Raw genomic sequence first — 22,737 nt, 5'->3', positions numbered from 1 at the left:
CCAATATAGTACGTGTGTCAAAATTATTGACAGCTGTCATCAGCCGGAACCGTCATTTCATTCGTGGTAGGAAATCGATAAAAAACATTCGGTCTCAGTTTGTTTCCCCCTTTTTTTCTGAATAAAATCACTTTAAACTTTGTAAATACTGCCCAGGCAGTTTACAATTACTAAATTAATAGTACTCCTGGGAAAGTTACAACTTTGTCAGCAATATGAGGTCTAGAGCCGGTAGAAGGTAAGTTGCAAATTCGGCTTGGGTTACTCCTAGCGCCATGGCATTGAGTTATAAAGACGTAATTATATTTATGCTTATACTTTTCTAATATCAATAAATAATCCATATATAGGACCAATATAAATGTATACCAACACCTATTACTTAAGTTTTTTCTTTAATTGCAAGTTCATATTAGTAGACCGTCTGTATAAAATGTCTTCTCCATTAAGACACTATGGAAGGTTTGTAAGTTTGGGGTGACCATAATATAAACTGTAGTGTTGGGACAAACCTGCTATTTTCGTATAGCAAATGCTTTTGCTAATGCGAATCAAAAATAGCAGTTGAAAATTTTTAATTTGAATAGCAGGTGCTATTTGAGTTTTATTCGATACATACATGTCGTACATAGCTAGTCCTAGCTGTAAACAGTGTAACTGTGTAAACTTTAAACTGTAAAATACTGTAAAAAGCCATGAGCGAATTTGCAAAAGGAACAATTATTATCAACTATAAACAGACCGAGTGGACAAAGAAACATCGCTAAAAGCTTTTATTTTTATTCCTTAATTTTTAAAATATTAAAAGCCGACTTCTTTCTGATAACGCTATCGCCGACGCCGCACCATAAACGCCGCTGCAATTAACGAGACACCAGACACTCAGCTGCCGAGGTGCCTGCATAAAAAAATTCAGTTGCTATTTTAATAGCAGCGATTCTTAAACTCATAGCAGATAGCAGTTGCTACTAAACCAAATAGCAGTTAAAAAGTAGCAGACTGCTAAATAGCAACCCAAATATAAAGTGTAACTTCAAATAAAAAATCTACATTATCAAGCTTTCTCGGCATAACCATAATTCACTAAATGAAGGGTTGTATTCACTGACTTTGCAAAAGCTTTTGACAAAGTGAAAAACACTGTCATAATTAATGTCTTTCAATGGAAGTCTATTTATGCTTAGAGGAAGAAAAATTCATGAAGAAAAATCAATAAAATAGTACAGTCTAACTCAAACTCAAAAATGCTTTATTGTCAATATAAACATAGAAGTTGTAGACAAAGCCAATAGACTGTACATTAAAGGAATAAAAATGAGAAACTAATTTAAAATAAAATATAATTATATAAAACTTTGAAAAATACTTAAATGCTAATCATAAAATTCACCTAAACTATAGTACACTTTACTAGCAAGAAATATTTTCGTCCTTGTATGTAGGCTTTTTTCAGTTTTAAGTTGTCTTATTTTTGGTGGAAGTTTATTAAACAGCTTTCTACCTCCATATATGATAGAGCTATGGACAAGTTCAAAATGAGGAATGGGTAGCCTCAACAAATAATTTTGTCACATATTTTAGTGGCTTCCTAAGTGGAGTTCCTGTTTATATTTTCTGAAAACTAAGCAAACTGTTTCCAAAATAAAGATACAACACAGGGTTAAAATATTATGACTTACAAAAAGTGGGTGACATGAGTCACGAGGCTTGGCCTCACATAGATATCCAATGGCCCTTTTCTGGCTTCTCTTACAAAAACTGAACAACCTCATATAAAACAAGATTAGTAAAGGTAGATCTACCACTAATGAACCCATGCTGCCTTTCATCAAACACCCCCTTGCACGCCCACCTAAGCTGATCACAAATAATATCATCCAAAATCTTGGGAACAGCAGACTGCCTTGAGATGCTTCTATAGTTCTTAATGCAATCCCTCTCACCAGACTTATACACAGGGATTATATAGCTTAATTTCCATATATTTGGAAGCTCACCCTCTGATATAGATCTATTAAACAACAAAAACAAAGGAAGTGATATACTATATTTAAGTCTGCTTAACATGTACTCAGGTATCTTATCAGGTCCACAGGAAAGTTTATTAGGTAATTTAGAGAGTTTATCAAATACCTCAGACAAGCCAATATCACAAATAGAAAAATCAAGCCTATTCTCTAAACTAAAATTGGGAGTTCTTACATTACTGTTGCAATAAACATTAGAAAAAAAATTAGCGAAAAATTATCAGCCATATCTTTACTATTATCTGCACTTTTGTTATTATAAAACATACAGGTAGGTAGATTGTGAGATTTTCTTTGCTGGTTAACAAATGACCAGAACTTTTTAGGGTTATCAGGTTATCAATAATAGAAAAATGCCTTAAACATAAACTAATGATATTCTTGAATAAACATAAATTATTATCCAAAAGTCAGTTTGCTTTTAAAGATAATGTTAATACAGAAAATGCATTGTGCAAAGTGCCAGAACAAATTATAAAATCTTGAGATAGCAAAGAGAAAGTAGTGGCAATATTCCTGGACTTGGCCAAAGCCTTTGACACTGTGGCACATCACATTTTATTAAACAGATTATATGATACGGGGATAAGAGGAATAGCAAATAATTTATTCAGTTCATACTTGAGTAACAGAACTCAGAAAGTAAAATTAACAGAGGAGAAAAGTGATCCTGTAAAAGTGGGAGTTGGTGTGCCACAGGGTACAGTGCTGGGGCCAGTCTTGTTCAACATCTATATGAATGGGATTTTTTCTGTGTTGAATGAGGGAAGGGTTCTCTGTTTAGCGGATGACAGTGTCCTTATAGTAAATGGCAATCAGCTATTAGAAAAGCAGAATTAGCAATAACATACATAAAGAGATGGTTGGATTTTAGTTTGTTATCACTTAATATTGATAAGACCCATTTTATGATGTTTGCATTGACTCAGGCAACTCTTCCTAAAGTTCAAGAGCTCAAGGTACATCTTTGCGATATACAATCTTTGCACTGCAAATGTCAATCTACCGTTAAAAGAAAATGTAATAAAGTATCTAGGTGTATTCATGGATGAAAATTTACCTTGTAAATCACCCATAGAATTTGTAACTGCTAAAATAAGGAAGTTGATTTATAAATTTTGTGAGCTACGTAACATCCCACCAATTAAAATTCTTAAAACTATATATTTAGCCTTAATTGAATCAATTCTAAACTATGGTATTATTGTTTGGGGAAATGCTCGAAAAACTTTTGTCAGCTTTAAATGTAGCACAAAAGTATATAAATAAAATAATGTATTTTAAAAACAGAGGATACCCATCTGAATTGCTATTTCATGAATGTAAATTATTGACATTAGAACAACTCTACATAGTGGCAGCACTTAGATTTATCTTAAAAACAGATTGTTATAAACAGGAAATATCTTATCAATTAAATACTAGAAATTCATCTCGGCAAAATGTTAATATACCTTTAGTAAATAGTTCAGCCAGTTACAGAGATATATCTATTTTCTTGGTCCCAAATTGTACAATTTCCTGCCTCTTTCACTAAAAACAGGAAACTATCGTCAAATTAAACATAGATTTAAAAAATGGCTTATTGATAGTGAGGTAGCTATTAATAATTTTTGGCTAGATTAACTTGTTAATTCCTTCTCACTAGATTTCTTTTTCCACTAAATTAGCTTAGTCTCTTTCCATAAATTAACATTATATAACCTCATTATTATTATTATTGTTTATTGTTCATTTACTTAAGTATTTCTTAAAAATGTAAGTATTAACTACTGCACACACAGTAAAAATTTAAAGTAAATTGTATAAAAAGCAAATGTATTAAGTTTGAATAAATTGAAATATCTACCCTACAAAAACCAAGAAATTAACTGGAAAAAATTGATATTAAATAAAGTATATGTTAGCTCAGAAATTTTGTTTTATTTATTTTAATATAAGAAGATATGTATGATTTAGAAGTATAGGTAATGTATATTCCTTCTATATTTCAAATTAATTTTTAATGTACTTTTAATTTACTGCAACAAATAAATAAACTTAGCAATTGATAAGTATTATACAAATTAGTATGCAGAACTTGATTAAAATGTTCCAGGGAGCGTAGAAGATCAAGAAGCAGAGACCGAGGAGGTCGCGATAGAGGATCAAGAGGTGGTGGAGGCAGACGAGGTCAAGCCGGGGCATCTTTAAGGAAGCCCCGTTGGGACCTCAGCAGATTGGAGCCTTTTAAGAAAGACTTTTATGTACCACATCCTTCAGTCACTGAGAGGCCTTACAGTGAAGTGGAAGAATGGAGAAAGATAAAGGAGATCACGTTAAAAGGAAAAAATGTGCCTGAACCGGTGCTTACATTCGAGGAGGCAGGGTAAGTTAAACAGGCACCTAATTCAAACATACAATCAATTTTTGTATCTAGTTTTCCAGAATATGTTATGGCTGAACTGCGTCGAGCAGGTTTTAAACAACCCACTGCTATTCAAGCCCAAGGTTGGCCGATAGCTTTGTCTGGTAAAGATATGGTAGGCATTGCATCCACAGGTTCTGGGAAAACTTTAAGTTACATTCTTCCTGCCATCGTTCACATTAATAACCAGTCTAAATTGCAAAGGGGTGACGGTCCTATTGCACTTATTTTAGCTCCTACTAGAGAGCTTGCACAACAGATTCAACAGGCATGTAAAGTTTAAATTAAAGTTAAATCATTTTGTGAGATTTTATTACTTTTAGGTAGCAAACGATATGGGGAAAACATCCCGTATAAGGAACACATGTGTTTTTGGTGGGGCACCAAAGGGCCCTCAGGCATTAGATTTAATGGACGGAGTGGAGATTGTAATAGCAACTCCAGGACGTCTTATTGACTTTTTGGAAAGCAATAGGACTAATTTGAGAAGATGCACTTATCTGGTGCTGGATGAAGCTGATCGAATGTTGGATATGGGATTCGAACCTCAAATAAGAAAGATTATTGAACAGATAAGGCCTGATAGGTAAAAAAAGTTTGTTAAATTATTTTGGTAAATTCTTATTTTTGGATATATTTAGGCAAACTTTGATGTGGTCGGCAACGTGGCCCAAAGAAGTGCAGCAATTGGCAACAGAATTTTTAAAAGAGTACATTCAGATTAATGTAGGGTCATTACAACTGTCAGCAAATCACAATATTCTACAAATAATTGATGTGTGTCAGGAGTATGAAAAAGAATCCAAGTTGAGCACTTTATTGAAAGAAATTATGGCAGAAAAGGAGAATAAAACCATCATTTTTATGGAAACCAAGAGAAAAGTGGATGATGTCACTAGAAAAATGAAAAGAGATGGGTAAGAGGTTCAGGATTTATGTGGAATGGTTTTCAGTGGTAGTATTTTAGATGGCCAGCAGTTTGTATTCATGGAGACAAGAATCAGCAGGAAAGAGATTGGGTTTTGCAAGGTAAATTATTTATTTATATATTTGTTTGGATGTATCTTTATAAATTTTTTTAAACAGATTTCAGGAGTGGTAAGGCACCAATTTTAGTGGCAACTGATGTGGCAGCCCGGGGTTTGGGTAAGTTAGAAATCCTACCATTTTCTTTGGCTATCTTCCTTTTTTTAGAATAATTCTTGTATAATTTTATTTGTTAATCATTAAGTTTTGTAGTATTTACTGTATTTTATTTTGCATTGGAATGCTTATTTTTCTTGAATGCATTGTTTTGAGGGGCAGTCTTACTTGCACTTTGCCTGGTGATTTTTCATCAAAAATTTTACTATATGTAAGTCTGTTAGGGACTACTTCTATCCTCGTATTATTATTTTATTTATTTATCATTACAGAGTATCAACAGCAAGTAATATGTGCATACTACAAATTATTAGTTAATATCCACAAAAAAAAATTATTTGACTCTATTGTATATATATTTGCTACCTATAAATTTCAATTAAATGTTTGAAGTAATTTTGAAAATATAATCAAATTTAAATATTTTAATTCAAACTTTGACACATTATATCTTTGTAAGAAAGAAAGAAAGAAAATGTGCTATATTACGTAAAAATAATCTTGTGTACATGCATCCTACAAGCTAAAAACAAAACAAAAATACAATTTCAAAAATTGACAAAACAATGAACAAAATTAAACACAAGAAGACAAAACTTTTTGAACATACTTGAATTAAAGATAACTAAATAAAACAATCAATTACTAAATAAAGGTAAACTTATTGACAAAACTAAAGAAGAAAAAAGGAAAAAAAAACTTTCCAACATGTCCAAGGTTAAAACCTATCAATAAATTCTAGTTGCGATCCTATAGGTTTGAAATCTTGAGTTTAGTTGTGGGATGGGATCGAAGGGACTGTTTTGGTTCTTATCGCAAAAAAGAATGCGTCTATTGTGTTCTCGCATACCCGGTTTTTCTGGCTAGATGCTAAATTATTTTTGTACACCGTAGAATCAATTTTAAAGCAACTGTCTGTGATACAACCCATCATTTTAAACCGTTTTTGTTAAAAACTTTTATATATTCTATGTTACCTGTGTGTCCTGTAAACATGATTTTTTATGACAAGCAAAATCACACTGTTATGTAAGCAATTTTATCATTTTTTTTTTGTGTATCTTTTTAATTCAAATCTAAGATTTTGTTGTTTTTTTTGTTTTTCTTTTTTCTTTTTTGGTGGTATTAACATAACCCCAAAAAGTTAAATATTGTTTATATATAATAATCCTTTTTTATTGTGTCTTTTTTGTTACCTTAGGGCCCTGATGAAGCAATAAAATTATTGCGAAACGTTGGCCAGAACATAAAGTGACGTTGTTTTTATTCCTTCGATCCCATCCCACAACTAAACTCAAGATTTAAAACCTATCATTAAAAAAGTCATCCAGGTTATAATATTGGAAGCACATCACCCTGATAAAATCTGAAGGTCTTTAAGGATACAAGTCTTAATATAATTAGAATTTTTATGGCTCCATAGTATGGTGGTATCATCAGCAAACTGAACCACCTTGCCCTGCAGTTTCAATGCACTTAAGTCATCCACATACAGTAAAAATAACAGTGGTCCCAACACTGAACCCTGGGGAACGCCGCATTTTAGGGATCTAGAAGCAGACAAACGCCCTGACACTGTAACCTTCTGAGTACGATTTGATAGATAGGACTCAAGCCATCGCAACGCTACGCCCCTAAAACCATATTTATCGAGCTTAGATAACAGTATTCCATGATCCACACAGTCAAATGCTTTGGATAGATCACAAAACACTGCCGCCAATGACTCTCCAGAATTCAAGGACACATAGATGCTCTCCAAAAGGCTAAAAACAGCATCATGAGTCCCTTTACCGGCTTGAAATCCAAACTGATTTGCAGACAAAATGCCATTATGATGTAAAAAGGAGAAAATTCTGCTTTTTGCAAGTTTTTCAACTATCTGAGAGAGGGTAGACAAAATAGAAATGGGACGGAAATTACAAGACTGATCCAAATCTCCACCCTTATGAAGAGGGATAACCACTGCCTCTTTTAAACATGAAGGAAAAATGCCAATATGTAAAGAATGGGCTTGGAAAATTAAAAAAAAAATATATATATTTTCCCAAAAATAAATACTACATAAGTTTATAAGAACAAGGACGATTATTTCAAGTTGTTAGGGTAAGTATTTGCAAAGTTATAAGGCTGCTAGTCTGGGGTTTTTTATACCTCCCGAGATTCCGTCCCAATTACGCGCTACGTCATAGACGCCGACGCGACGCGACGGTGTATTATAGAGCGCTCGCTAGCCAGCCAGCCACAGCCTACTGCCCAGGCGTTATTTTGACAAAGCAGCGTGCGCGGTCGACATGCTAGCGTCGGTCGTTGCGTCCACTTGGGCGCCTGTGACGTATCATCCCGGCCGCGCTGGTACACGGAAAAAATTAACATGGCGTATTTATTCGAACTTTGAAAATTAATTGTGAAGTAACTATAAATGCTAGAGAACTGAAATAAATTGCTAAATTTAAGTTGGAGCCTGCTCTTTTTTGCTAAAAAATAATCGAATTGTCGTTTCCAAGCTCATTGTTTATGGCAGAAACTAAAGCATTTAAGGCTGAATCAGGCAAAAAGAGTAACAACCTCAAAGATATCCCATCAGCTCCAGATGATTTATGGTTTTTTAGGCGTTTGATTTCATTTTTTACTTCGGTAAGTTCGACAGGGTGAAAGAAAAATGAATGCTCAACCGACACTTGTTGAAGATAGTGCAGGGGATCAATGTTACTATGAATGCCCTTGAGCAAGATATTAGGTATATCACAATAATAGTCGTTTAAAATGTCAGGTCTTAACTCCGGTTCCTATACTTTTCTATGGCAATGTCTAAAATCATTAATAATCGACCAACACTCTCTTTGCCTATTTGATGACATATTTAAGCGATCCCTATAATAATTAGATTTTGCTGTTTTAATTGTCTTTCTGTACAGACTACAGTATTTCTGATGATATACAAGGATATTTTCATTTGTGGTATATTTGCACAATTTAGTCAAAAAAACGGAGGTTTTTAGCTGAAATTCTAAGACCTCTTGTAACCCATGGTTTTCGTTTTTTAGTTTTAAGCCTCACTTTAGGAAAGCACTGATTGATCTTATCACACAGAACTTGAAAAAATAAAGTAAGTGGGTCAGAAGCCGTTTCAAGTGCATTCCAATTTACCGAAGCTGTAGCAGCAGAAAAAGCATTGAAATTTCTCCTGCTGAAAATTCTTCCCATATAATGAGATGAAGATGATACAGTATTATATGGCATTTTAGCAAGAATAGCTTCATGGTCGGAAATACCAGATGGGAGTACTGTGCATAAAACGTCATCAAAATTTGTATAGAAATAGTCAATTGTAGTTGCAGATGAAGAAGTTATTCGCGTGGGAGAAAGAACGTGCATTTTGAAGTCGTACGAATTTAAAATACTTAAAAGAGAAGTACGTGGCAAGGTTTCATCAGTGTAGTTGATATTAAAGTCACCAGCCAATATAACCTTAGAGTGTAGGGATAACTGGGATAAAAGAGAATCAAGTTTGTCCAGAAACATAGCAATATCTCCTGTAGGTGGCCTATAAACACAAAGAATATATAAATTAAAACGCTTACAAAAAGAAAGAGAGAATTCAAAAACATTCTCTAACAGAAGATTATCATACTTATCAATATTACAAAAAATCGTTTTAATTGTTTGCCTAGCCATGATTTCATGATTTCTCCATGTATAGATTGTTGACGACAAAAATTTGATTTAGGATTAACAAAGCGTTTTTTAGCTTAAATTACAATTTCATATTATTTTGAGGTTTTCTATCTGTCATTTAAGTTTCTGAATAAATCTTATTTCCTCTAGTACAGAATTTTATTTAAAGTAAAATACAAGGTGGTTTTTAGAAGCGGGAAGATTTGATTATTTTAAGATTTTAACTTGTTACGTTTTAAAATTTCTAAAACTAAAGGTTATATTTCTTATAAAAATAATTGCCTACTATTAGACTTTAAAATGTAAAGAGTTAATAAAAATGACAAATTACTACTAGTAACGCCCTCTCGAGTAACCGAGATAGTTAAGATGAAATCCAGTTCTTGTCTGTTCCTTGTTACAGTTTTCTTCTTCTGGTGTCATATCCTGAATATTGTACTACATCTTTCCTTGTTTTGACATAACCACCATACCTTGGCAATGCAGTTTGTTGACAGTTGTGTATAGTGACAGGCCTGAAATAGTATTGATTGTGGAATTTTTAATTATCAACCTGGTAAAAGTTAATTTTAAGATTATAGTTTTTTTATAAAGAATTTTGTTGCTATTTAGAAAAAGTATAGTATTATTTTGAATTGGTAATTTGTCTTTTGGTGTGAAGCTATAAATATATGTTGCACCTCTAAATCTTCCCTCTTAGTGCCAGAACCATTCAGTGTCAAACAGTTTTTGAATTATCCCGTATAGGGGCTCTATCTGACTAAATGAGGGTAAAGTAAAATCAATTGGGGCTTAGTGCTAGTTATTTAGTATTTGATTTTACTGGCGATTTAAAACCCTAAAAATTTTTCACATGCTCATAATTACTACATAGGCAAAAATTATGGCACAGTCCCTAATATACACTACCGGACAAAAGTAGAGAAACAAAGTGTCTTTTGTATTTATTTTTATATTAGTGTATTTGATCATTAATTTTTTTATTTTTTTTAAATATAATTTTGTTTCTATTCTTCAGTACCTCAATAAAAAATTTAAAAGAAAACGAGTGACTACTAATATATTTTATTCTTGTTTTTACAGGGGATAAAAGTGGAGAAACACTATTTTTATTTATTTTTTATACATAATGTATTAGTTAGTTGTACATACAAAGACTAATAATGTGTAGCAAAACCCTTATTGTTTATAACTTCAGCACACTGACTTTGCATAGAGTTCATTAGGCTGTCAATATAATCTGCTGAAATGGAATTCCACTCCTCTTGAAGAGCTGTGAACAAATCATCCTGGTTTCTAAATTTATCATTATTTTTTTGTCTGATTTTTCTATCTAAATGGTCCCATAGGTTTTCTATCGGGTTTAGATCCGGACTTTGTGTGGGTCATTTCATAAGGGGCACATTGTTGTCTTCAAACCATTTCTTTACTACTTTTGCGGTATGCTTCGGATCGTTGTCCTGCTGAAACGACCATCAAGGTGGCATATTTTCTTCTGCGTATGGAAGCATAATATGATCCTGAAGAATTCTTAAAAATTGAAATCTGTCCATTTTTCCTTCAACTTTTTTTAATGGTCCTACTCCTGATCCGGAAAAGCAACCCCAAACCATGATATTGCCTCCTCCATGTTTCACAGTTGCCCTGGTGTACTTTGGATTAAGTCTAGTATTGGCAGGACGACGAACCCATTTCATTCCATCAGATCCGAATGGGCAGAACTTACTTTCATCAGAAAATAGAACCGTTTTCCACTTTTGGGTTGTCCAATCAAGATGTTCCTGTGCAAATTGGAGTCTAGCCAATCTATTCTTTTTAGAAATGAATGGTTTTTTGGCTGGACGACGGCTGTAAAGTCCAAATTCAGTCAAACGACGACGAATAGTACGCACAGATACCGAAATCCCAGGTATTTCATTATAAATTTCTGTGGCGGGCATAAATGGATGTTCTGTTGCCAACATTTTTATTTTTCTCTCAATAACTTTATTCGTTTTCCTTGGCCGTCCATACCTTGGACGGATAGTCACACTATTGTATTTTTTAAAAGCAGCAATAGTTTTTGAAACTACGGATCTATTACGATTAATTTGCCTAGCAATTTCACTTTGTTTTACACCAGCTTGAAATTTTGAAACAATTAATTTTCAAAGATCAATACTCAGATCTATTCCGCGAGGCATTTTGCACAAATCGTATATAACAGTTTAACACTCAACGTTAAGATTAAACTAATGATAAATAATCACTTTAAATACCAAATAAGATTTGTTTGGAATGTTTATTCACTTTTGTCCGCATAAATAATTTTTTGATCAACTGATAAGGTAAATACAAACAAGAAGGATGTGTTTTTATGCTGCAATAATAGAGCTAAATATTTTCTACTAAAAATGTAAAATAATATCTTGAATGTTAAGATGTTATTGTTAAATTTGTAAATGTTTCTTCACTTTTGGCCGGTAGTGTAAGTGTTTTAATCAGCACCAAAGTTTTTTACAGAATATAATATAGTATATTCTGTAAACTTTGTCAGTATCAACAGTGAAACCAATTGACTTGGGAAAATTTCCCTCGTTCTTTCATCATGTTCTTTGAATTTAATTTTTATTCTTAGTCTTATCATATTTTTTTGTTTAAATTAATAATACCTGATTATTATAAAAAAAATTATATATACTAAAGAAGTAAAAAAAATAAAAATATAGTTATTACAAAAAGAAGCATAAAAAACTGTTTAGATATAAAATATTACTTGGAAATCCATTTCCTATAAAGAATTTCTAAAAATATTTCCTCCTTTATTTAAAGAAAGATAAAAATCAAAGGAATATATAAAGAAAACTTGCAACAAGTAAAAATTCCATTTTCAAAGGACGGGTATACTCTAATCTATTCATGTTCAAGGGGCTTATAAAATGCATGATAATCGTGTGCCAAGGTACGTTTTAGGGTTTGAAGATGCCCACATTTTTCTCGTTTTATTTTGGCAGATTTTCTATTGGTGTAAACTTTAAGGTTTGGTTTATTCTAACAGATAAAAGTTTACAGTTTTCAGAGTGTCGCAATTTAAATTCAATTGATTCTTCAGATTTATATTTTAGGGCTTTCATGTCCCGAATCGGGATCGCCTTTTTTGTATCCAGGGCGAAGTTTATTGAAAAAATTAAGTTTAGAAAAATCTTTAAAATAACTGTGATTTAAATATTGAACCTATAGGGTTTTGGTCTTTTTCTGACAAACGTAGTCTGCTGGTCCGTTTATAACTCTTCCAGAAACCCTTATTTCAATAGAGGAGTGCATAGAATCGCACTCCATTTGTGCATGGCCTTTTCCTTTATTAAGTTAGTATTATGGAATAATGTAGATATTATTTTTAAGTGCCAAGTTTAAAAGTGCATTAGCCAAAATGGAGTTGCGATTTTGTGCACTCTTACTATAAAGAATTATATTACGAGCTTTGCTATCTGTATGAAGAGTTAGCAACATTTTTGTGCCTAAAAAGTTACATATAATTGAAGCAAACCTTTGATATCAACGTTAAAAACGCGGACTTAGACAATATTCATGTTAACGTAGAAACCGGTGGACTCGCGCACGTTTTATTTCTGAATATTGTGGTTCCACTTATGAACATAAGCTTAAAGAATTGACACCAAATTGTACATACAGTGCCGACCAAAAGTAGAGAAACTTTTAATTTATTTTCTAATTTAATAATCTATTCAAAATTTTTGTGACACCATGTATTAAAAAGGTTTATCTTAGCATAAGCCATAAATTCATACCAAAACAGTTTGAATATTTATCACAGGAATGTAAATAGTAAACAATGTTTTTTTTTACTTGAGGCCATAAATAGAGAAACTTTTTGTATTTTAACTTAAATAGGTCTCGTTTGAAGCAGTTCGTTTTCGATTGTGAAGAAGCCTATTTAGTATTAAAATGTCTCGAGATATAAATTTATTTGAACAAATAAAAAAACTTATAATTGAGAAGCACAATGCGCGAGTGTTGTTTGAATAACGCGCAGTAACAATCGCTAGAGAACTTGATCTTCATAAAAGTGTCATTTGTAAACAAATCAAATTGTGGCAAACTAGAGGCACTACAGCCAGCATCTCTAAGCCAGGTAGACCCAAAAAAACAACATCTGCAACTGACAAGCTAATCAGACGATGTTCTATAAGAAATCCATTTTTCTCCGCCGAAGATATAAAAAAGGCATATGCCAGCATTTCCCTTTCAGTTCGATCTATTCGAAGACGTTTATGTGACGCCAACTTAAAAGCCAGGAGACCGGTAAAAAAACCTTTCATTTCAACGAAAAATAGACAAATTCGTTTAAGATTCGCAAAAGAACACTTACATTGGACCTATAATCAATGGAAAAACGTTTTATGGTCAGATGAAAGTAAGTTCAATTTATTTGGGTCAGATGGTATGAGATGGGTTAGACGTCCCGAGAATGAAAAATTCAAATCAAAGTACACTATTCCCACAATCAAACATGGAGGTGGTAATGTGTTGGTGTGGGGATGTTTTTCCGGGCATGGCGTTGGTCCACTGGTGAGAATAGATGGGATCATGAATAGCCAATATTATCTAAACATCTTAAAGAATAATATGCTTCCCTACGCCGAGGATAATTTGCCGTTAATTTGGAAATTCCAGCATGATAACGACCCCAAGCACACTTCTAAAATTGTTAAAAATTTCCTAACCTCTCAACAAATTCAAGTTCTGAAGTGGCCAGCTCAAAGTCCAGATTTAAATCCCATCGAGAACTTGTGGGAGCACCTACACAAAAAAGTTCGACAAAAAAATCCGAATAAGTTCCGAAATAAAGCCGAATTATTCCAAGTCCTAAAAGAAGCATGGAGTGAAATTTCCGGAGATATTATACACAATCTTCTTGAATCTATGCCAAGACGGTGTAGTGAAGTTGTAAAGAATAACGGTTATGCCACAAAGTATTAGTGTGCTTTTATCCACATTTTGTATTATAACATAATTATGTCATAAAAATGAAAAGTTTCTCCATTTTTGTCCTTAGAGAAAATAAATTTTGTTTGCATATTTTATAATAAATTATTTGTTTTCAATTTTTTTTTCTAATTATTTTCGTCACCACTAGATATAACCATAAACATTAATTACAATTACTTCGAATTAGTTTTAATAAGAAAAAAATAAAAATATTAAAAGTTTCTCCACTTTTGGCCGGCACTGTATTTATAACTGCTTAAAAAGATGGCGCTTATACCTCGATTTCTGAAAAAAGTGGACTTACTCAGTTTTCATATGACGGTGACATTAAAAACTATTACAGCCGTCAAATTTCCGACAAAGGTACATAAAAAATAGCACAGTAATGGAAAAAAAGATATAACATCCAATACAATAACAGAGTAAATGCTCTATCTCGTATAGCAACCGAGATAACCTACTATAAGTGTCCGAATTTGGACACCCCTGTAACTTTTTTATATTTTTACTTCATATTCCCATATCATAATGCTTGAAATTTGTGCTAAATTTATTTTTTTGCTTATGAAAGGAATGACTCAATTACTTTAACATTTTTGCTGCCGCCAGATACTTTTGCACTGCTAAGATCTTTAAAAAAACAGGCAGTAAGACTGTCCTTCACGCATTTACCACCTCACTACTTAGCTTAATTTAGCAATAGCATCCCTTAAACTTAGGCAATATATTTAAAAAAAGAAAAAAAAAAACGAAAAAAAAAATCCGAGGCAAGTGTCCTTCGCACCTGAGAACAACCAATGAACTAAACGTAGCTCGTATGTCGTCTTTTTTCAGAGGCAGCACACGAATTGTGTGTGCCTCTCGTACTACCGTCGTCGTCCGACACTCTCGGCCTTTTTGACAGAGGCGACTTTGACATTGCCGCCGCAGCCTACCGTCAACCGTCCCTGTCTCGCAGCCCTCACGCCCGCCGCACGTCTCTACTACTGTTTGTCGCGCATGCGCCGCTCTTGAGTCGGACACTCGGAGCTCAACTCACACACGCACACACGAGTGAGTAGGAAGAAGACGAGCTGCGGTGTAGAGGGGCCACGGTCGGACAGGAGGACACTTGAGCTGTAGGCGGCTCTAACTTGGTTGCTCCTACGTATGTGTCGGACATTGTCACTAAATGTCAATCAGTAGCGTGTGTCTCTTGTTGACGCCCTTATTATTAGGTAGGATATTGTGTTTTTCGCTTTTGCGGGACTGTTCGTTTGTGTTCACTTATTTGTTACATTTACTCTTACAGTTTTTGAAATAAGAGTTACGCTGCCCCCCTAGTGTGCTGCATTTTATTCTAAGACAAATGTTTTTGTAGAAATTTAATGTAAACAATTAATGAGGTGTAGTGGGATGGTGAAGATGAAAAAGTTTCAATTTTATTTTCAGATTCAAAAACGAACTTTATTATTACAAACAAATTGTAACCACTTTTTATTTGATTTTTGTTGTTTTTTAAAAAATCGACTGAAAGTCCTTAATAGAGTGACAGATATGGGAACGGCAGCTTATCAGTTTGGAGCGCACTATTTGGTGATGGGTTGACGTGAATTATTTTAGAGATTTTTTTACTTAAAATGCAGCTGTAAGAACCTTTAACTGGCAAATTGGTTCTCACATGAACAAAAAAGATCTAAACTAATATAACACATAGTGACACACAAAATAAGCCTCAAATAATAACTCTATATTATAAAAATCTGCGAATACTGATCAATTTTCGTTGTTTAACTTTTCACTTAAATAAATCACTGTTGCAAAATGTAGAAAATAGTTAAAAGTGCAACCCCTGAAATTAAAACTGTATGCACAAAGTTATAAAATCTTAAACAAAAAAAATCAATAACACGCTAGCAATGTCTATACAGATTGGCGAATGGATCACAGTCAGGGCCGTATCTGTGGGGGGATTTTGGGGGTTCAACCCCCTTCCCCCCCCCCCCCCCGAAAATCTTATAATGTAAAATAAAATTGAAACGACTGGTAACTATAACTCTTTTTCTTAAATTTACTTAATCACGGTCAACAATACAATAAAAAAAAAATTCTAAAAGAAAATTTCTAAAGTGCAAAATCATTTTTTCTATATTAAAAATGAACAACAAATAATCTCACAATAGTCTGGAATCGTTAAAAAAAAATCCGTTAAGCTCGCGGGTGACGTTTTAGGTGATGACTGAAGATCAAGCTTGAGATCTGACAATCGTTCAACGCTGCTCCGCGACATGCGACATGAATAGATTCGTCTATTTATTATTTTTAAGTTAGGTTAGGAGTAAATCTTATGTACCTACCATATTATACTGTGTACTAACTTGTTGATTAATAGTTACTATTTATAATATAATATTATTTAATAGACTAATAGGAAGTGTTTGTGTAATGTGTAAACACTGTAAATAGACATTGCAATTTTCAAATTGACAGCAGTAGGACAAAAGATAATCTGCATTTTTTTTATCTAACGTCAATATGAAATATATTCATTTAAATATTTTTATGGTCAACCCTGTCCTCCGTGAATTATAAATAATTATGTTTCCGTATTTTTTGCACTAAATGAAAAATAGAAAAATATACAAAAAAAGTACGAAAAAAATACAAGTCATCGTTGCATCACAAATTTACCTATGTTTTATTTTAAAATGATTAGTTAGTACCTATAGATTATGCTACATGAGTTATGCATATAATTTGATACAAAATTCTAAACTGATTTTAAAACACTAGATGAAACCCGCCAAAATTTGACGGCACAACTTTCAAGGATTAAATTTCCACCAACGGGCCCGAATATCATTTATCAAGCTGCTCTCGCCTCCCGATGTGTTTGACTATCGGCGTGATCGCCACTGGTTCTGTTTTTATATTTTTGCCGCTTGGGAAGCGCCATGGTAGCTCTACGATTCGGGCATTTTTAATATTTTTTGTTTTTAAAAATGAGTTAGTTGCTTAGGCGTAAAATAAGTAGGTGATGGCTAATCTATAGGTGAAGAGCTTTCATTGATATATTTTAGTCTTTCCATTCATTGTCACTGGTATATTTATTATCAGTTTTTATTAAAACCCTATGTACATTGAAATTTTTCATTTCAAAATTTAAGCTGTCAAATAGGAAACTCCTACAACCATTTACATTAAAAATTGCGGTCAAATGTCAAGTAAGAATTTTTGCTTAGACCCTGCAAGCGTAAATCTGTCAATTTCAACTTACTTAATTTGGTTTGAAATTCCAATGTAAATGAGGTTTAAATTTATAATTTTGTTTCAGAAATTAAATCGAAATGGCAAAACGAAGTTTGCAAAGCTCTTTAACTGATTTTTTGATGAAAAAGAATAAACCTTCAACGACCTTAACCGAATCAACAGAAGAAATTGCAAGTTGCAGCCAAACAGTAAATTTGAAGCATAAAGATGAAATCGCAACATCTGAAGATAATATCCATGAGTTAGACATCGGTTGGTGTTTTGTTAAAAAACTTGATGATGCTCTTAAATATAAACTATTGACGGCTGGATGGATTCCAGATGAAAAATATAAGTTTCCTATTTCTAAAAAAAGAAACTTAAAATTTCAATTGGGGTGGCTAAAACGCTTTCAGTGGCTTAGCTACACTGCCAAAGATGAACAAGGTGCATTGTGTAAATATTGTGCAGTTTTCTCATGTGAATTTAGTGGAAAAGGAGATCATCAGAAGCTTAACACTTTAGTTGCGAAACCTTTTAGCAAGTGGAAAGATGCTATTGAGGTATTTATTCAACACGGTAAAATTGACTATCACAAGAATAACTCTGTTTTTGCCGATAACTTTATTGCAACGTTTAATAGATCTGCACCAGATATCATGATGCAACTCGATTCCAGCCGTTCGAAGCAAATTGCAGAAAACAGAAGAAAGCTAGTACCAATTATTGAGACAATTATCTTATGTGGCCGTCAAGAGTTAGATTTACGAGGAACTTCCGAGTCTGGACCCATAACTTTGGATCAGCCCACTCATAATGACGGAAATTTCAGGGCGTTACCACGTATGCGTCTCTCATGTGGAGACAAAAATTTAATGGATCACATTCAAGGACACTCGTTAAACGCAATGTACATAAGCCCAATAATTCAAAATAATATAATCAAAATTTGTGGCGAAATAATACAACATGAAATTGTAGTGAAAATAAACAGAGCAAAATATTTTTCTATTCTGATGGATGAAACTACAGATAATTCTCCTGTTGAACAATTATCCCTTTGTGTAAGATATATAGATTTTGATAAAAATGTCGACAACTCTTCCTATATATTGAAGGAAAATTTTTTGAAATTTGTAGCTGCTCAGAATACTACTGGTAAGAGTTTAGCGACAGTAATGCTGGAAAGTTTACGAGCACTTGGAGTGAATTGCACTTACATGGTTGGACAGGGTTATGATGGGGCCAATGAGTGGCAGTTTTAAAGGTGTCCAGGCTATAATTAGAGAAAAATATCCAGCAGCAATATATGTGCACTGTAGTGCTCATTCTTTAAATTTAGCTCTTGCCCATTCCTGTGACGTTCAGAGTATCAGAAATTGTATTGGAACAATAAAATCTATTGCAAATTTTATAAAAATATCAGCTATGCTCACTGAGATATTAAAAAATAAAATTAAAGAATATCTTGCAAATAGTAAATGGACTAAGTTAACATCCATGTGTAAAACTCGGTGGGTGGAAAATCATAATAGACTAATTAGGTTTACTGAAGTTTTTAAACCCATTATTGAAACATTAGAATTATTGAAACAACATTTATTTATACGATATCATAATTTATTAATTGAATAAGACAAAGTTTGCCTCATTTACTGGATGGCTTCATTTAGAAGGCCTTTGAACTTGCTATTTTATATATACCTTTGCATTGACAAATTATTCGTCCAGTGGACAATTTTATGCAACGATCCTATGCCGCTCTACTTTTGTGACATTTGTATCAGCCTTTGGACATTACTGTAATAATTAACCAAAATTAAAATTAGCGTATCTAATTTTAAAATAATATTACTTTTTTATTACGCCCTGGTAACCATATTTCCGATGAGATCTTTGCGAAAGCACCTTGTATCCTATCGATGGATGCACGTAAACATGATTTACGACTTACAAGCAAAATAGCCGGGTCTTCGAGAAGAAAAAAAGAGCGATTCGACTTGTTGAAATATACAGGTTGGCGAATAGAAGACTACATAATAGATGACAACACCGCTTCTCGCTTATTTTCTGGTTGATAAGCGGCGCGGCGGATTCCCATCGTCTGATTTGCTATTTTCGACCCGGGACAATCCGTAGACATTATTTTGCTGTGTGGTTGCATACTGCACTGTTGAATAATTATTCAGCAGTTGATTATTCACAGCCATAAACAAACTCAAAGACCTCAAGCGCACGAAAACCTTTGAAAGTTGAGAGGCAACAACAGTACCAATGGCGGAATTTAAGTGTCAATTATCTGTCAAAATTGAATAATTATAGCCTGAATAAACTATAAATATTGAATTTCAACATAAGCGAACCAATAGTAAAAAAGTTACAGTAGTCATGCGACTTGCAATTCAAATGTCAATTATCTGAAATCAAATATGCCCCATTACATAGATTTTCATCTAGCAGACAATAAAAAAATATTAATAATGATTAGTATAATGATATAACAATTTTTAGCTCATTATTCTAGGAAGTTGAACAAATCATTTTTCAAATTTCAGGCACTTAAGGAATCGGAATTTTATATTATCTCAGGTTTACTCTTAAATTTCTAAATTTAAATAGGAGATTTTCTTCGATCTATTGACTTCTTCTGGACTCCAGACATTTAAGCCATATATTTTATTGCAACATATTTATTTATTTATTTCAATGTAAGACAGAGCCAGTTTACAAAAACAAAATAGATAATACAAAATACTACATAATATAAAAATATAAATACAATACTAAAATTACAAAAAAAAAATATACCAAAATAAAACCTCTGAAAAAACAATCATCAACAGGCTAAAAACTTAACACTATCCAAGGAACGTAGGTTAAAGTGTAAGATTATTTATTTTTGATTTGAATGACCGTAAGCCGCCGGAAAATGGATCCAAACTATTTTTATTAAATAAAAAAATAGTTGGCCGAATGAAAGGGTAAACGAAACATAGAAGAGTTGATCCTTCTTTGACAGGTGTTAAAAGGAATTGCTTCCAAGATGGTAGGACAATGATATAAACCATTTAAGATCTTATAAAACGTTAAAGCATCAGAATAATGCCGTCTGACTTCAAGATTAGGGATATTAAATTGGACACTGATAGCATTATAGTCGATGTAATAATTACGAAAAATATTAACTTCAGCTCTATAAACAAGGAATCTTAAGAATTTTCTTTGTACAGCCTCAAGGCGTTCAATATGAGAACCATAATAAGGGGACCAAATTACAGACGCATACTCAAGCACGGAACGTACCAAGGAGTAATAAAGTAATTTGAAACAATAAGGTGAACGATGTACACTATTTCTAGTGATAAAACCAAGACTACGCATACTTCTGTTAATAATATCCAAAATTTGCGGCAAAAAAGTTAGCTTGGTATCAAAAAGAACACCTTAATCTTTAACTGTATCAACTGACTTGAGATCGTTATTGTTGATTGTGTATTGATAATTAATAATTTTATTAGAACTACCAAATGAAATACATACACACTTCTTTACAATCAGTTCCAGACTATTCGCTATTACACCACTCAGCAACACTATTTAAATCCAATTGAAGTAGCTCAGCATCAAAATATGACTCAATGGCTTTATACAGTTTAAAATCATCAGCAAAAGTAAGATGTTTTGAATGAACAATTACATCAAACACTCAAATCTCTTATGAACAAGTTAAAAAAGACCGGTCCAATATGCGAACCTTGAGGCAGGCCTGAAGATACTTCAATACCATTAGAAATATAATTACTTATCCTGACCAACTGTGTGCGACCAGTCAAAAAACTGTGACAAAATTCGACCAAAGTCCTACCAATGCCCATAGCCCCAAACTTCTGAACCAGATGTTCATGACCAACCCTATCAAAGGCCTTCGAGAAGTCTGTGTACACACTATCGACCTGTACAGACCTCTCAAAAGCACCAATCAAATCATATTGGTAAGTCAACAGGTTAGTCACCGTAGATCTACCCTGACAAAAACCATGCTGATGATCACTAAGCAATCGCCTACAGTGCCACGAAAATCTCATAAAAAACAACCTATCAAACAGCTTAGGAACTACAGACTGAATACACACACCTCTATAGTTACAAATATCAGTTCTATCGCCATTTTTATGAATTGGTAGCTTAACTTCCAATAATCAGGAAATTTGCCTGATGTCAAGCAAAGATTGAAAAGGTGATGCAGAGGCTTTACTCAGAGTGCACACACAGTTTTTAAGAAAAACGGATGGGATACCATCAGGGCCAAAAGAATGTTTGAAAAGACGTAAGATTTCATCAAATATGTCCAATAAAGAAAAAGAGATGCGATTTAAATCCAAACTGTAATCAAATGTATAGTCAGGAGCCTTGCGGACAGGTTGCCTGTATGTAATTTCAAAATACCTAGCAAATAAGTTTACAATATCTTGACCATTACCAGCAACCTCGGCTTCCATATGCATGCTATTGGGGTATGAATCAGACCTACGTAATCTATTGATGTGTTTCCAAAATGAAGAAGGATCATGAGAAATTTCAGTATTGAATCTTTCAATATATGACCTAAAACATTCTTCACGAAGAGTTTTACATTTATTCCTGAAATTTGAAAAATTAACATAATCCATGGGATCCTTGCTATTTTTGAATTTTGTGTGAGCAATCTTTTTTTGAATAACAAGATTCTGTAATTTTCTACTAAACCAAGTGGGAAAATTAGAAGATTTAAAATGTTTAATTGGAACAAACATCTCAATAGCAAAATAGAGAGCATTGTAAAAAATATCAATGCATTTATTAATATCCTTCTGATTAAAAGCAGTATCCCAATTCATGCCAGCAAGGTAATTATTAATGGCAACAAAATCACAGTTTACAAAATCATACTTAAGACTAAAATCACAATTAATAGGAATACTTATTTCATAAGCAGGATGGTGGTTTGATGCCGGTAATAAATTTTCAGTGGTATATATGACTTCAACATTTGACAAACTTGAGAAAAACAGATCAAGAAATGCACCAAACAAATTTGGCAAGCCATTCACCTGCTTAAGATTAATTGTCTATTAATTGTGTTGTTCTAGTCAAGCTACAGCAAAACGATTTTTTTAACCCTACCTTTTTAGTTTCAAGCAGTGTGCAGCCGCTATAAATAACAAAGTTAGAGTTTTTTTTTTAATATTAGATGGTTGAACTGTATGTATTTACGAATTTAAATTC

At 33.1% G+C, this 22,737-nt stretch overlaps 1 protein-coding gene across 1 annotated transcript in view; it reads left to right on the top strand.

Moving 5' to 3' along the window:
* Positions 1 to 39: 39 nt before the first annotated feature.
* The window catches only part of LOC126750610 (uncharacterized), a 31,565-nt gene continuing 8,867 nt past the window's right edge, over positions 40 to 22,737 (top strand). Inside the window, 7 exon segments of the mRNA XM_050460261.1 lie at positions 40 to 238; positions 4,126 to 4,395; positions 4,447 to 4,702; positions 4,758 to 5,020; positions 5,076 to 5,351; positions 5,402 to 5,463; positions 5,521 to 5,580. Of these exon segments, the coding sequence (XP_050316218.1) occupies positions 216 to 238; positions 4,126 to 4,395; positions 4,447 to 4,702; positions 4,758 to 5,020; positions 5,076 to 5,351; positions 5,402 to 5,463; positions 5,521 to 5,580 (1,210 nt within the window). The 5' untranslated portion in view covers positions 40 to 215.

This window comes from Anthonomus grandis, chromosome 2 (genome assembly GCF_022605725.1).
Source record: "Anthonomus grandis grandis chromosome 2, icAntGran1.3, whole genome shotgun sequence".
NCBI classification, from domain to species: Eukaryota; Metazoa; Arthropoda; class Insecta; order Coleoptera; family Curculionidae; genus Anthonomus; species Anthonomus grandis.
The sequence above is the reverse complement of the archived record's forward strand: the minus strand, read 5'-3'. Positions and strand labels throughout refer to the sequence as shown.